Source organism: Paramisgurnus dabryanus, chromosome 3, assembly GCF_030506205.2.
Source record: "Paramisgurnus dabryanus chromosome 3, PD_genome_1.1, whole genome shotgun sequence".
NCBI classification, from domain to species: domain Eukaryota; kingdom Metazoa; phylum Chordata; class Actinopteri; order Cypriniformes; family Cobitidae; genus Paramisgurnus; species Paramisgurnus dabryanus.
The window spans coordinates 7,123,879-7,138,636 of record NC_133339.1 but is presented as its reverse complement, the minus strand read 5'-3'; the positions used below and the strand labels follow the sequence as shown (position 1 = coordinate 7,138,636).

At 39.5% G+C, this 14,758-nt stretch overlaps 1 protein-coding gene across 2 annotated transcripts in view; it reads left to right on the top strand.

Annotated features, from left to right (window-relative positions):
• crebbpb (CREB binding protein b) overlaps positions 1 to 14,758 on the top strand; it is a 42,653-nt gene that overhangs the window by 7,408 nt on the left and 20,487 nt on the right. For both annotated transcript variants that reach the window (XM_065253131.2, XM_065253130.2), the window contains exons 2-3: positions 3,598 to 4,238; positions 14,073 to 14,234. In XM_065253131.2, the coding sequence (XP_065109203.1) occupies positions 3,598 to 4,238; positions 14,073 to 14,234 (803 nt within the window). The remainder of the gene's footprint in view (positions 1 to 3,597; positions 4,239 to 14,072; positions 14,235 to 14,758) is intronic.

Genomic DNA, 14,758 nt, shown 5'->3' with positions numbered 1-14,758 from the left:
AACTTATTCCCACTTAATCCACAGTTTCTGTGCGTTCTCCTTAATATATTTTCAAGCACAAAGCGTAGCATCAGGCATCAAATTTAAGTTTGTGTTCATGTACACGGATCAAAACGGCACAACAGAGCCATGTGCTGGTTCTCCCGGTTTATTTTATATTTTGTATGGGTCACAGCAGATACATTTTCTGATATGATTTCTTGCCTATTGTTTCTATACAATTCTGAACCTGATAAAGATGCTTGTGTCCACCCCAGCTGTCTTCAGGGTTTTCATAAGAGGTAAATGACAGTAGTATTAGTCAGGCAGTGTTGGTTAATGAGTGCTAAATGCTTACTCTGAAACACACCAAGTCATCAATTCCTGTTACCCAAAATTCTTAAAACTCTTGGTTACTTACGATTAATGGTGACTTCAATCTGACTGGAAAAAGAATCAGAATGCCAGATCTGCCTCATTGTACTTTTGTTATCAATTACAATTAATTTTTGATAATAAGTTTGGCAAAACTACTTTCTTGCAAAAAATGACCAATCAATCTACAAACAGTGCCATACTTTTTTCCAAATAAAAGAAAATCAGCTGTTAAAGAGCACCTGTTATGTCTGCTAAAACGAGTTTATTATGTGTATTTGGTGTAATTCAATGGATCTGCGTGGTTTATGGTTAAAAAAATGCATTATTTTTCAAATACCGTACATTATTGTTGCTCCTGCCTTTCTTAAACGTGTTGATTTTTTACTACAGGCTGTAGCCTTTGGATTGATAAATGCTCGTTCTCTCATGGTCACTCAATGTTGCGAAAAAGTATCAATCTGCGTAACCCCATCAGAATGCGTTTTCAGCGTGGCTGTAAATGTTATAACCCCAAAAAGGTTCCTCACTTATTGTTTCACGGATGAAAGAGCTACCACAGACGCCGATCTCGTGGGTGCTCTGGGGCTCGGCTCAAGCACCCACCAAAACGGCCAAACACACATGCACAGTTGCTTCACGTTTACTTTACATGTTGCGTCTAAAACCATGCAAAAAATGTAACCGCGGCACTTTCCTCCTCTTTAAAGCGCATGGGTGCTCCAGAGCGTCTTTTGTTGCTAAGTAACCTAAGCCATTGCTTGACGCTGCGATGAGCACCCACGTCGAGAAAGAATTTGCTGCTTTCAAACAGGCATATTTAAGAACTTTATATCTGATTGTTTTTTACATTTATGCATTATATATAAGACTATATGCATCAGAAAAAATGCAGGTGACCTTGTTTATTCTGAAGTCCTCAATTCTGGCATGTATAGTTTACTGTTAACATTGTAATGTGGGAGACAGTGACCTTTAGGGGGCTTGTATACCAAAGCATTTCAACACGACTCCTTCAGCTATGTGCTGTGGTGTCTGATACTTTTGCTTGTTTATCAGTTATTGTACGATGGACTGGTTAGTTGTTGTGGTATTTGTCCCACCATTCCTCCACTGTAATTGGACGACTGAGTACAAAGCGACATTGTCGAGCTGACGTTTCGAGCTGAGTCGCTGACGTTTTTTAAAAACATGGCACTTCCATTGGAAACTTTTGAAAACACGGCGGCTGGAGGGAAAAAACGCCTTTGTATACACGCCCCCTTGCTTAAAGCAAGAATGTTTTTCTTTGTTGTTTGCAAACGTTGACATTGCCTTATTTATTATTTAATAAATTAGCCCTATTCAGATGGGATTAGTTTTACAAGGGGACCAGCATTGCTGGATTCATGTTGATTCACCAAACACTTTATTAGGTGGTAAATTATTTCCATAAATTATAGTTTTTTTCTTCATTAGGGGTGTAAATCAGACAGTTCATTATGATTCGCTACAAAATCGATTTCCCCCCCAGCGATGCGGTGTTTGCCGTTACATCAACATTTAAATTTGATTAATTTGCTGATATTTTTGTGTTATGTGCCTAGTTGTTATACTTTTTTAACTTACAAATGCGACCAAAATAAATAACATGAACATTTGATAAAACTCTTTGAAAATGGCACCATTTCTGTTATAATTGGAACATTTACAACAACAAACTACAAAAAATACATTTATGAGGGGCAAAGAAAAATGAATTATGAGGGGCAAAATGTCACACAAAATCAAGCTTATGATGGCAACTGTCAAAGTCTTTCAGTATTTTGTGCCAAAATGTGCACAAGTGACAGTAAATTTAATTAAATAAAAATAAATAAATAAATAAAGCTGTTAAAGTTAAGCATTTGATTGGTCACACAATATCAGATCTAACAGTCAAACAAGTGCTGCAGTGGTCTTTTAAAAGAGATTTTTCTTTAAAGGACAAATTCAGTATTTTACACTTAAAGCCCTGTTTTCAGATTGTTTATGATGTAATAGATCATTCTATTCATTATGCACACTGTTCATTCTTCCGTTGAGAGCTTGAAAAATAGACACTCCAGCCCAGTTGGTGGCGATAATCCACCTTTGCCAATTGCAAGAATACAAACAACTCCGTTCCCGGCGGTGGAGTAATACCGTACCTCACAGCACATCTAATACAAGTCAATGGAGTTGGACAAAAACTATGATAAAACCTGTTGGAAAGCATCTTTTGCAGCGGTTTTTGTGTGAGCATATCAGTGAACACTGAACTTGTCCTTTAAAAAATCTAAATTTTTAGGAGAGAGGACACTGTGTTTTGCATGGACAATATCACCTGCAATGCTAAACGCACACTCGTCTACTATCTCTCTTGCTGTGTTGTCGCATTCGCTTTTTGACGATAGCAGACGAAAATAAACAAAAATGCGCACTTTGTCGGAAATGCGTAAATAGGCGTTACGTCAAGGAGTGAGGACATGGGGAGTGTCAAAATTAAGGTAACGCAAATAGATTTTTATCTGTAGCATCAAATCGTTATAAATAAAATTGATTTATTGTTACACCCCTAGTAGACATGTAGACAAGAATACTTTGGGCCGTGTTACAGGTGGTTCAAACAGAAGTTTAAATTGAACACAACCTCTACTTTTTAAATGTAGCCTGTTATGTAATTTCCTTGTTGAAATCTAAATGCAGCTAGTTATGTTGGTCTCAGCATTATAAGGAGGTTGACCAGACTGATGGGCAGCTGGTGGGGTACAAGGGGGTATCTGATGAACAGCTGGAGTGGATCTTATTTTAGCTCTGAATGCTCCCTGCAGAGTATTAGACATCCTTACATCCCTACACTTCTTTCATAGTGAAACAGAAAGCCTGTGTATGTGTGCCTTGGAACTGACATTTATTGGTTTATGTTTGATTTTGTTGTTAACAAAAGTCGAGATGTAATGCCAACTTTATTCATTTATTTTTCCTTTGCCAATCTCCATGCTGATATCTGTGGACAGGATGGCCAATTGATCATCTCTTGTAGTAAAATCTGTATAACGTAATGTGATCATGACAAAGAAGACAAACTTACTAGATTACTACAATTTTATTCTTATTGGAGATGAATTGTCCAAAATTGTCCATTGAAAGTTTGGTTGTAAACTTAATAATACACAGATTGTCAGTGACAATGACGTTAAGAAAATGTGCAAATATATTCATGTCTCTTTCTCTTTTTTCCAGACTTTGTGTCCCTGTTTGAATTGGAAAATGATCTTCCAGATGAGCTGATACCCAACGGAGACCTGGGGCTGATGTCCATGCCCTCTAATGGGGATGGAGGGGTGGGAAGCCGGATGGGTGGCAACGTCCCAGATGCTGCTGCCAAGCATAAGCAGCTGTCCCAGCTCCTGCAGGCAGGGAATGGCCCCGGTCTGGGAGGAAACCTCAGCTCCGTCAGCCCTCAGCCTGGAATGGGTGGCCAAATGGGTGCCTTGGGTAAAAGCCCCATGGGCCAGGGTTCACCCAGTCATCAGACCCAGCCTCCAAAGCCTGTCGGCACCCCGACTGGTCAGGGAAACAATAATCAAGGCATGGGTCTCAATACTGGCTTTAACCAGGCTTTGATGAACAATAACAACCAGGCTCATGGACTCATGGGGCAGAACATGTCCCAGCAAGGGCAAATGATGAATGGCGTCATGGGGCCGGCTGGAAGAGGCAGGGCAGCTCCAGGGATGCAGTACCAGGGTCAGACCATGCAAGGGGCACCAGCCGGTGCTGGGCAAGGGGGCAGTGTACTGGCAGAGACGCTTACCCAGGGTGCACCGCAAATGGGGGCACATAACTCCATTAACGCCCAGCAAGCAGGAAACATGAACAAGGTAGGTCACGCTGTGTTTGATGTATAGTGAAACATTTGATTGATGATGAAATTGTTAGCATGGTTCACTTTGAAAGCTCCCACAAGCTTGAATACAAACAAGCAAGTTGTTTCGGTTTCGACCAACGTGTTTGTGTGTGGTTTCAGTTTCGGTTTGTAATTTCCGGTTCATTGAGAGAACTTTTTAGTTATTCATTAGTTTACTGCTTTTAACATAAAAAATAATTTGTAGGTTCTTATTAATGGTATTGTTTACACGGATTCACGAAAACGACTACGAACGTTGTATTATGCATGCAAGTCAAGTCGTTTTTGGTTGTGGTAATGGTGTATTAAATCTACACTTTCATGGAAAAGCGTTAAAAACCCTTGAGCAGCGCGCACACAATCATGTAGTCTACCATGTTTAGTTGTACACGCACATGCCTAAAAACTGAACATGTTACATGCATGACATCACTGTTTTCTCTATACAAACAAGTAATTTTTGGGTTTTGACCAATGTTAATATTTTGTAGTTGACATGAAAATTATGGCGTTGTTGTTTTCTGAAGCATGCACTTTGAAACTTTTCAGAAATTTGCGTTTTCAGGACCCCTTTGGTTGAAACGTCATATTAACAGTTCTTCTGTGGCACCCTCGTTGTGCACAAACCAACTTTTGTTGATCGGTTTGACCAATAAAGATAACTTTGACATTGGATATGCTAGATTTTGGCTAAGAAATGTGGTAATTTGGGAGACTTGTTTTGCATTGTTGCACTAGAAATGTTTTCTGTTGCTGCTGCTTGTACTTCTCAGTTTGCTTCTCACATTTTCTTAAGCATCTCGGTGTTGAGTGTTGAATCTGTCATCAGGCTAATCCAGCTTTACGTGTTTGAGAAATGGCAAAAAGGTAGTTACATGTAGGGATGCACGATAAATCGCATGCAATTGTCACGTGCATATTGTCAGTAAAGCCCGTTCCTTGATTAGTAGTAAATCAACATCACATGCTTCCTGATGGAGGGGCATTTATTACACAAAGCTGTAGTTCACTGACAAGCTGGCCAATATCGCCGCCTTTATTGCATGCGATTCACCCGCGATAATGAAGGTGAAATTACCCCGATTGTCAGGGAATTACGGCTTTGTGTAGAAAATGACGCTCCATCTGAAAGCAGGTGATGGTGATTTACTACTAATCAGCGAACCGGCTTTTCTGACGAGATGCAAGTTATTGTATATAGTCCTAGTTACATGCATCTAACTGTTTGTTTTAACAATAAATCATTTTGAAATGAGTCTGTTACTTACGTCACCTGTTTGTTGTGGGTGCACACTTGGGCTGCGTCCGAAACCCCATACTGTACAGTTACTTGCCGTTAAAACGGTAGGTACTGTATAGTATGAATCCTGGTAGTATGAATGAGATTCATACGTCGTCATCACGTCATGTCATTCCAGCGCGAAAACAGCCGCATGCCGCTTCTTCTTCGTTGGATAACTCCTCTCCCGGGGCATCATGGGATAGTGAAGTGTCCATCGCATGCACACTGCAAAATCTAACCGGAAGTAGTAGGTCATCCAGGTACTTTTCTTTGTTTTTCTTATACTTTGTATTCGGACATACTACTCGCCTCGTCTACTGCTTTTCGCGTACTATATAGTATGAAGTAGGCGGTTTCGGACGCAGCATTGGTCAAGATGTTGGATGTATCCTAAAACTAAGCTATTGATTATGTTGTGTTCTATCTCATGGCATAGCAAGCAAAATGTTTTGAATAGCATTACTGGAGCTGTCAGTGCATGTAGAGGTTTTCATATCTGCAGTGTTTGCTCAGAGGTGCTCGGATGTGCTATTGGCACTGTAGCTTATGTTTGCATTGCACATAGATGAGAGTCCCAAGTGCCGCTGAAGTGTGCAAGACCGGCCTGCATCAGTGTTTTAGTAGCTCTTCTCACTGTAAAGGTGTTGCATGACTGAAGTGGTGATTTTCTTTTTAGTTTTTTTTAGCTGGGTGCTTAAATTCTCATCGGCCACTCAGTTCAGACCTTGGGAAACTCCTTAGTCGACTCTTTATTAGCCTTAATCGGAGCAATGTCTTAACTTGTCTCACAGTATTGTTTTTTTTATTAATAAAAAATTATGATTTATCTGTGCAATTTAAGGGGACAGAGAATGAAAATAAGTTTTTACCTTGTCTTAGTTGAATAACGATAGTCTACCCACATTCACGAACATACGAAAAGTAGGTAAATCTTTTCTTAACCTTCTCTTAAACTTTTTCTACTAAAACCTTGCAATAAACTAACAAATTCAATTCCTGAATAAATTTATGACTCCATTCAATTCAATTCAATTCAATGCATTGTTTAGTGTTGTTGCAGAAGGCTACAACAAGGTGTCAAAGCAGTGGTGCCTTCATAAGTGCCTTAAACACATCGGTCCAGCGGAACGCGATCCATATTTTATACATGGTCGCTTGAAATGCATATAACTTTACAAACATTCACAGGATAGTGATCTGACTTAGGACAGCATGAGCGCGCAGCTCAAAAGAGAGACAGGGAGCGGCGCCATGATGCAGATGATTATATTTTAAATGCGAGCTTACAAAATAACAGTTCTCTGGTCACATAAAGTCATGTGAGAACTGCACGGAACTAAGTGCTTAGCGTCGAATTTCTTGATTTTTTTGCTGACGAAAGCAGAGTCGTGGAGAGCCACTTCGCCATGGTTTCAGTGTTTTGGAGGGGATCTGAAACGACGGGAGGGGGTGTGTCGCCCAGATTTACTTCCCCCGGACTGCATTTCCCCCAGAAATACATTCGTCTCCCACACAAAAACATAATTTTATTCAAAATATGTAAAATTCCGCGTTAATACTAGATTCCGTGTTAATAAGCCAAATTATAGGGCCCCAAGTATTGAATGGGTTATGCACCATCTCTGTATAAAAATAATATTACTGCTCTATGTGTAACAGCATAGCAAGCAACATGATGATATACTTATTATACACTCATATTGAGATGAGTGAGTTGCATACATAGCCGTCTTTTATTTTTTGCACATTTATCCTAATCTTTGCTTGTGTTGCCAATGTAAGCTGTGACTTAAACTAACGAATCCCTCCGCAGCTCAGTAACAGCTGAATAAGCCTGGGTTACAGCTCTTCTCTGTCCCGACCAGATTAACTGATCGCATTGTGACAATAATATGATTGACATGAGGTGCAGATGAAAAATCTGATCACACATTCCGTTATTCTCGCTGACACAAAGCGCAGCTCATGATTGCGTAGCAACGAAAGACGCGCAAGCTCACCCACTTTTGAAAGAACGAAACACACGCTTTTAGACGCGACATGTACGTGGCCCTGTAAACGTTTACATCAATAATCAATCGAATATCCAACTAAATAATTTTGTTTGTGGAAACACGAAAATAGACCTATGTTCCGCACACAAAAGATTGCATTCGGCCATTCGGTGCACATGTGCACCGTGGCGAAAGCCCTGTACTGAAACGGTCTGGTACGAAAACACATACAGTTACACCCCTAGTTTGACTAGTGTCTAAACTGAACTCTGGAACAAATACCTACAAATACTTGTGTACTATATAATGTATACAATACTATTTTACACTGTAACATTAGCTAAGTGTAGTTTTTGATATGCTTTAGCTATGATATGAACGAAGATATGTTGTTTATTTAGCTTGTTATCGGAAATAAACTACTCTAAAAGTACTTTGTTGTCATTGTTTTGTTGTGGTGTTTACTGGAAGCTACGCATGTTCCAAGAAAGCCGTTTGTTTATGTTGTTACTGCTGAAACCGTCTATAATTTGGTTTTGTGTCCAATAGCTTAAAAATGGGTAAGACAATAAAGTTAATTCCTTCCATTGTAAATTATTTCATTCTCTCGGATTATCCAAAAACATCATAGCATAACATTAATTATTGACACAGTTTTGTTGCCGCTGTTAATTTTTTAGCAAAGGTAATTCGTATTGTTACAAACATCTATTTCTTTATTCATACTGCCCACTGCCACAGTAATGCGAGTGTGATGTAACAAACTTATCAAACAACTAGCATTGTTGCATATTTGTAAAATGGGCGAAATCTCTCGACTAAAGCTTGATTTATAGTTCTGCGTAGAACCTACGGTGTATCCTCTGTGTCAGCTTTCATTTATACTTGTGCGTTATTGTTCGCGTTGATGTGCAATTACATATGCAGATCGCTAGTAGGCAATATCTACGGGCATGTTACATTATCAAAGCAAAAGCCAAAGAAAGCAGCAGCTTGTGGTGTACGTTGTTGGAGAAGCTTGTTGTTAAATATCGCTCCTCAACTTTTGTTTTTACGGTCGCATTTGGAACTGCGTATGTGGGAAATGCGACACACATTTTTTTTACCTGGGGTTCTGGCAGATCAATCACAACGTTTGCTGTTAAATTTTTGGAGAGGTGTGCATCAGGCTAAGCCATAGGGTTCTTGCCTAGGCTACGGTGTACAATCGATGCAGAAGTATAAATTGGGCTTAAGGTGATGTAGGTAATTTATCTTAAAAGAGAGGATTCACTCCTGGTTAAGACCCAATGGAAGACACAGAGAGATTTACTGATCAGGACAGGGAGTTCCTCACTGAGGCACGTTAAGCAGCGGAGTGCACAGCGCTAATGGCTGCAGGCCTGCATTAGCGAATGCGAGGGTCCGTGCTGTTGCACTGGGGGATGGGCTTCAGATCGCTGGAGCTGCTCTCATCTGATGCCGTCAAAAGCATTGCTGCTTACATTGTTATAGCGTACAGCTCTGTGTAAATATCTCAGCGGGTTCATCCACCTGCACAGCTTCTGTTTACCAGGTTTCTGCTGGTTAATTGCTAGAATTTTTACTAATTTTTAATGTCTGATGGTAATAGTTACACACTCCACATATTAACAAACTAGAGGTGTGTTCATTCAAATTTTCCAAAGGCTTTACTGTACAGACTTAATTTGTGGCATCTGCTTAAAATTTTTAATTTAAGGTGAAGGCTTGAACAAGCAGTTTTAGTGTTTGTAAAGTGTTTCAGGCAGACCGAAAATACGGACTGAATTCAACATAAACATCTTATTGTGTGAAATTAAATAAGTTGCACCAAACTGGGACAATGTGCTGAGACTTTATGTAACATTTAGGGCTGTGTTGAAAAAATCAATTCACCGATTCTGAATCGATTTTCATATTATTTTCTAAAGATTGATCCGTAACTCAGAGGATCGATTTATTGATTAATAACTTAAACTTGCCGCGTCGTTGAATTAGGCGTGCCACGATTAGATCACTGGCTTTCGCGCGAGGTGGAAGGACATTAAAACAATGAACATGGTGGTCAGTAACGTTAAGCAAGCGGTTGTTTTGAAAACTCCAGAAATGCAAATAGTATCAATTAGGGCTGGGACAACGCGTCGACGTAATCGACGACGGCGACGCAAAAAATACGTCGACGCAAAATATGCGCGTCGATTCGTCAGACCCAAAAAGGCGGCGCAGTAGTAGCAACGCAAGTTGCTTCAGTCCACGCCGGTTTCACACAGCAAGGGTGAGCAGTGGCTGCGGCCGCGCGGTTTTCTCAGCGCCCATGTTAACAAGCATGCACCCCGCTGCATAAGCAGCGCGAGCTCGCGGCTCGAAACGGATATAAACGGAGGTCGGAGCCAGCCGCAAATACTTGGGCGGCTCTGTAGCAACAGTGCTGCAATCGTTTCTGCGTGGTTCTGCTGCGCTGCTCACGCTCAATTAAAGTGAAAGTGCTTTGTTTATGGTTTAAATGCTTGTGGATTTACGCGAAAAAGTGTCATTTTACCATAAAATCATGAATGTGATGCCAAGTGTGTTTTAAACAGTCATTTGAGCAATTTAACAGAAAGCAATGAAATATGTCACTGTTGCCAGAAGACTGCGCTTTCATTCACTCTCTGTCCAGCAGTAAATGAGTCCTAATCTATCTTAACAAACTTAAGAGAAAGACATTTAATAATATATGTGCTTCTTAAGTCTATAATTGTGTTTATATCTGTCATTACATGGACTAGAACAGCACGAAAACAATGTGGATTAAACAAATCTAGTTATAAAAATTACACAGACCATCAAAAGGCACACTGAAGAGGTTTTGCTCATAAATGCATGTAAAATAAAGTAATTTGAACTTGAGATTTTTATACGGTTACTTAACTGCACAGTATGCACTGCAAATGCTTTATTGAATGCTACCTCTGTCTAAGAATGCATTATTTTGCACTTGTATAGTCTTTTTTTATTTTGAAATTTTAAGAGCAATAAAGATATATTGAAATGTTTACATTCAGATATGTAAATCAACATGTATAACTTGCTATTAGTTAATTAATGGGGAGATAATCGAGAATCGAATCGGATCGAAGTTGAATCGGACTGACAAAATGAATCGTTAGACCTCAACAGTTTCAATACAGCTTCAAAGAGCTCTAAATGTTCCCACTAGGGATGCTCCGATCGATCGGCGGCCGATCGGTATCGGCCGATAACGTCATTAAATGACTCGATCGGTCCTCGCTAAATTTGCCGATCTCCTAAACCGATCTTTCTGTTTACCTTTGTCAACATAGGGTTCCTGAATGCGGCTGCAGTTAAGAGACCATTTTTATGCAATGCGAGCATTTTTATAACCCATCGCTCGTGTGTGACATGCAGATTTGCATTCCTCTCTTTGCGTTTGCAGAGATAAGCGTATTTTCTATGAGGACGCGATCTGATCAACAGCGCGACGCGTCTTCACATCCCCATCAAACAGCGTATACAACACACATCTATCGCGGATAATTGCATCCTCATGCCAAAAGTTTATTATTTGCATGCGTTTTAAAGTTTGAGCGTTTAAACTTTCATTTTCCTCACAGCTGCTCTCGTCCCCGTACATCCGGCGCATGCACACACAGAAGCCTCAGTCATCAGTGCACGTGAACGGAGTGATCTCTCTCACGTCTTAAAGCTACAGTATCCTAATTCATCTCTCAATAAAATCACTTTCTGCTCTTCACTAAATAACTGTTATACTTCATACGAATGCGTGTATGTTTAATTCATACAGTTTAGACTGTGAAGTGTTTTATTTTTATCACTTTTAACAGACATAAGACTTTTTAAAGGCATATTAAATTTCTCTTTGCAGAAGAAATATTTGTTGTGCAAATTTTTTGATTCTCTATTAAAACAATAATAAACCTAATTACTGCAAGTAATATAACAAAGGCAACATCTGTGTTATTACTTTATCTTGAAAAAATGTTAACAGTAACAGTCATCAAAAAGCTTGCATATCAGCTTGAAAAATCGGTATCGGCATTGGTATCGGCCGATCACGAAGACAACAAATCGGTGATCGGTATCGGCCTGCAAAAACCCTGATCGGAGCATCCCTAGTTCCCACTAAGGCATATGGGTCTTCTCTAGCATAACTATCATCTTTTTTTTCAAAAATAGAAGTACTTTTTAATTACAACTTCTAGTCTTGCACTACAGGGCTCAAAAATTGCGACTATTTTGGTCGCATATGCGACCGAAATTTAATCTGTGCGACCTTAAAATATATTTGGGAGCATTTGTGCGACTGCCCTTTTTGTTGTGTGGTGCGACTTGATTTAGATTGTGATGCTGCGTGCTGCTGTCCCAGGTTCAGTGTTCTCTCCAACGTTACATAACCAATCAAATTTCACCATTAAGTTCTTACGTTTTAATGAAGACCGCAGATTGGCTAATATGAGCGTCAGTCATTCCTTGTTGCCGTGCTACGTTGGTACGTGAAGCGCGAAAATGTGAAAGACGAACCACGAGCGTGACGAGAACGAGACTAATTAATGACGACGATCCGGATTCAATTGCGACTCCACCACTGGAAAATAAGACTTGACGTTAAACCTTTCGGAGAGAGTGGTTTAAAGATTACGAGTGTCTCCGCTATGAGAATGGCTCGATGTAACTTACTGTGTTTACTGTAAATCCTGTAAAACGCCGTTGGTGGCGGAATCAAAACATTTTAAGCGCCAGACCTTGCTTAAACATGGCGAAAGTGCCAAAAACACAAGTAGTGTCATGATAAATGTGTTCATTATTGATGGAGACACCGACCTGTCTGTCAGAGTGTTTGATAGTGTACGTGCGCATGCGCTGGTGAATGGACATCCGACAAACATCCTTGTGGTCCATGTTGATGTGGAACACGACAATGATGGTATGTTTTTATAGTATTTTTTAAAACATTGCCTATTTAGTAGTAATAGCATCCTGGTAATGCAGTTAAAATACCAATATATTAGCCTTCTATTTTAAGGTCAGTTTTGTAATGTTAATCAGTGTTTTACGTGTTTGCTATATTTCCTATGGTAATCTTAATCATTTTACCTGTAATTGTTAAATTATTATTGCTATACTATTTCAACAGCATTTGGGTATTAATTTTGGAATCTATGCAGCAAAAAAATAAAATAAATAGAAGACCAAATTTTAAATGCTGGGTATGGTGGCGTTTTATTTTTAATAAAATAAATCTATTAACATATACATTGTAGTTTTGGTGCCTTTAAATTTTTGGATGGATGCGCCTAAATTTTTGCTGGTGCTCCTAACTCTTTAAAGTTGGGAGCATCAGTGCTACCAAATAAAAAAGTTAATTTTGAGCCCTGCACTAACAGCGTGATGCGCCAGCGCAACCTTTTGTATATTACATAATCACATCGAAAGGTCACGCATGAGTGACCCAGTGTTTACAACTGTGGAATAAAGGACCATTCCAACGTTGTTGTATGTGGAACGATACTATTAATGTCTTTGTGTCAGTTTGTTGTTTTAAATTGTCCACAAGCTTGCTTTTCACACATGTACCATGTGACCTTTCGACATGATTGTGTAATACGCAAGGTCGTGCTGGATCGTCACTCGGCTAGTGCAAGACGAGATGAGATATAAGACCCTTATGCCTGGGTTGGGATTGTTTGTAGTAGGGCTGCAACGATTAATCGTGCAAATGTGCGTTTTCTCAGTGAATGAATTTGAATGAATTACGGTGAAATCCCGGCACATTCCAAAGCCAGGGGGCGCTCTCGGGCAGAAACTCCCTTTGTGCCACATAAGAAGTAGCATTACAAATGCTATTCCAGGAGATGTCTATAGGAATATTTATATCGCTGTTCTTCAAATTGTTTCAGGTATTTTCATGATAAATGAACATTATAAACGACTCCAACTCATAATGATTTTAGATTGATAAGGACCAAATTCCGTAGTACACGCAGAAGCTGTGCTTCAGTTCTGAATCGATTTCAGAGGCATTTTTAATCGTTTAATTAATCGTTGCAGCCCTAGTTTGAAGACCTTTGAAGCTGCATTAAAACCGCAATATTAAACTGTATTGAAACCTTAAACTGTTAAGGTCCATCAAAGTCCACTATATGGATATAAATCCTGTAATGTTTTCCTCAAAAAACTTAATTTCTTCTCGATTAAACAAAAAAAAAAAAAAAACATGCATCTTGGGTGACATGGTTGTGAGTGAATTAGTTTTTATGAAAGTTTTTTGGTTTAAAATGAATCCGTACTGAAGATACGGATGTGAAAGTCTTGACTGCTGTGTATAAATAAATAATACACTTGGTTGTTTAATATTGAGCCACATTCGGTGCCTGGTGGATGTTAATCTCAGACCCTGAATTAAAGTCATAATGTGATTTCTCACTTAATTAATTTACTTTGTCTTAAGACTGATAAAACAAATGCATATAAATTCTCAGTCTACCTTTTGTTTTACCCCCCTTCTCCATAGATGGGTCTTGCGAATGCAAACGGCTCATTCGGGCAGCAGTACGGGCAGGGTTCGGTGCAGCAGATGACCAGCGGTGGACTAAACGCGCAGCTCCAGAACAAAGCGGTTCTCTCCAACAGCCTCCAGTCCACCCTGAAGGGTGCTTCCAGCGTGCCAAATCTGGTGAGTAACCACCCTCCCTCCACAACTGGCTCCAGTTCAGTCCAAAGCACTTCAGGGCCTTTTTTGCTTCCGCACATCATATATGTGATCAGCTTCTCTTAATTTTTTTAGTATAGCTAATTGGCTTTTTGGTAACACGCAGAAAATGTGCTTACCGTAAAACTTCAAATAATAGCCCGGGCTTTTATTTTCCCAAACCTATCATCACACCAGGCGTCTAAAAGAGACAGGCGTCTATAAGAGACAGGCTTTTAATTTAATTGTTCCAGCATGACAGCAGGAGGTTTCCACATATTACGTTTTATTTTTAATTTGAATGTGTTTAACAAATTAGTTAGTGTAATAACAACAGTCTTAAATTATTGGCAGTATAAATAAAGCAAACAATGATATGTTTTTTTATTGGTTGTTGCGTGAAATCTTACCCAGATACAACTGTGCTATTTTCTGATTGGCTATTGTGTAGCCTCTTTCTTTTTTTTGTATTGGCTCGCTCGACTAGAACTCTAGGGAAGACGGGCTTG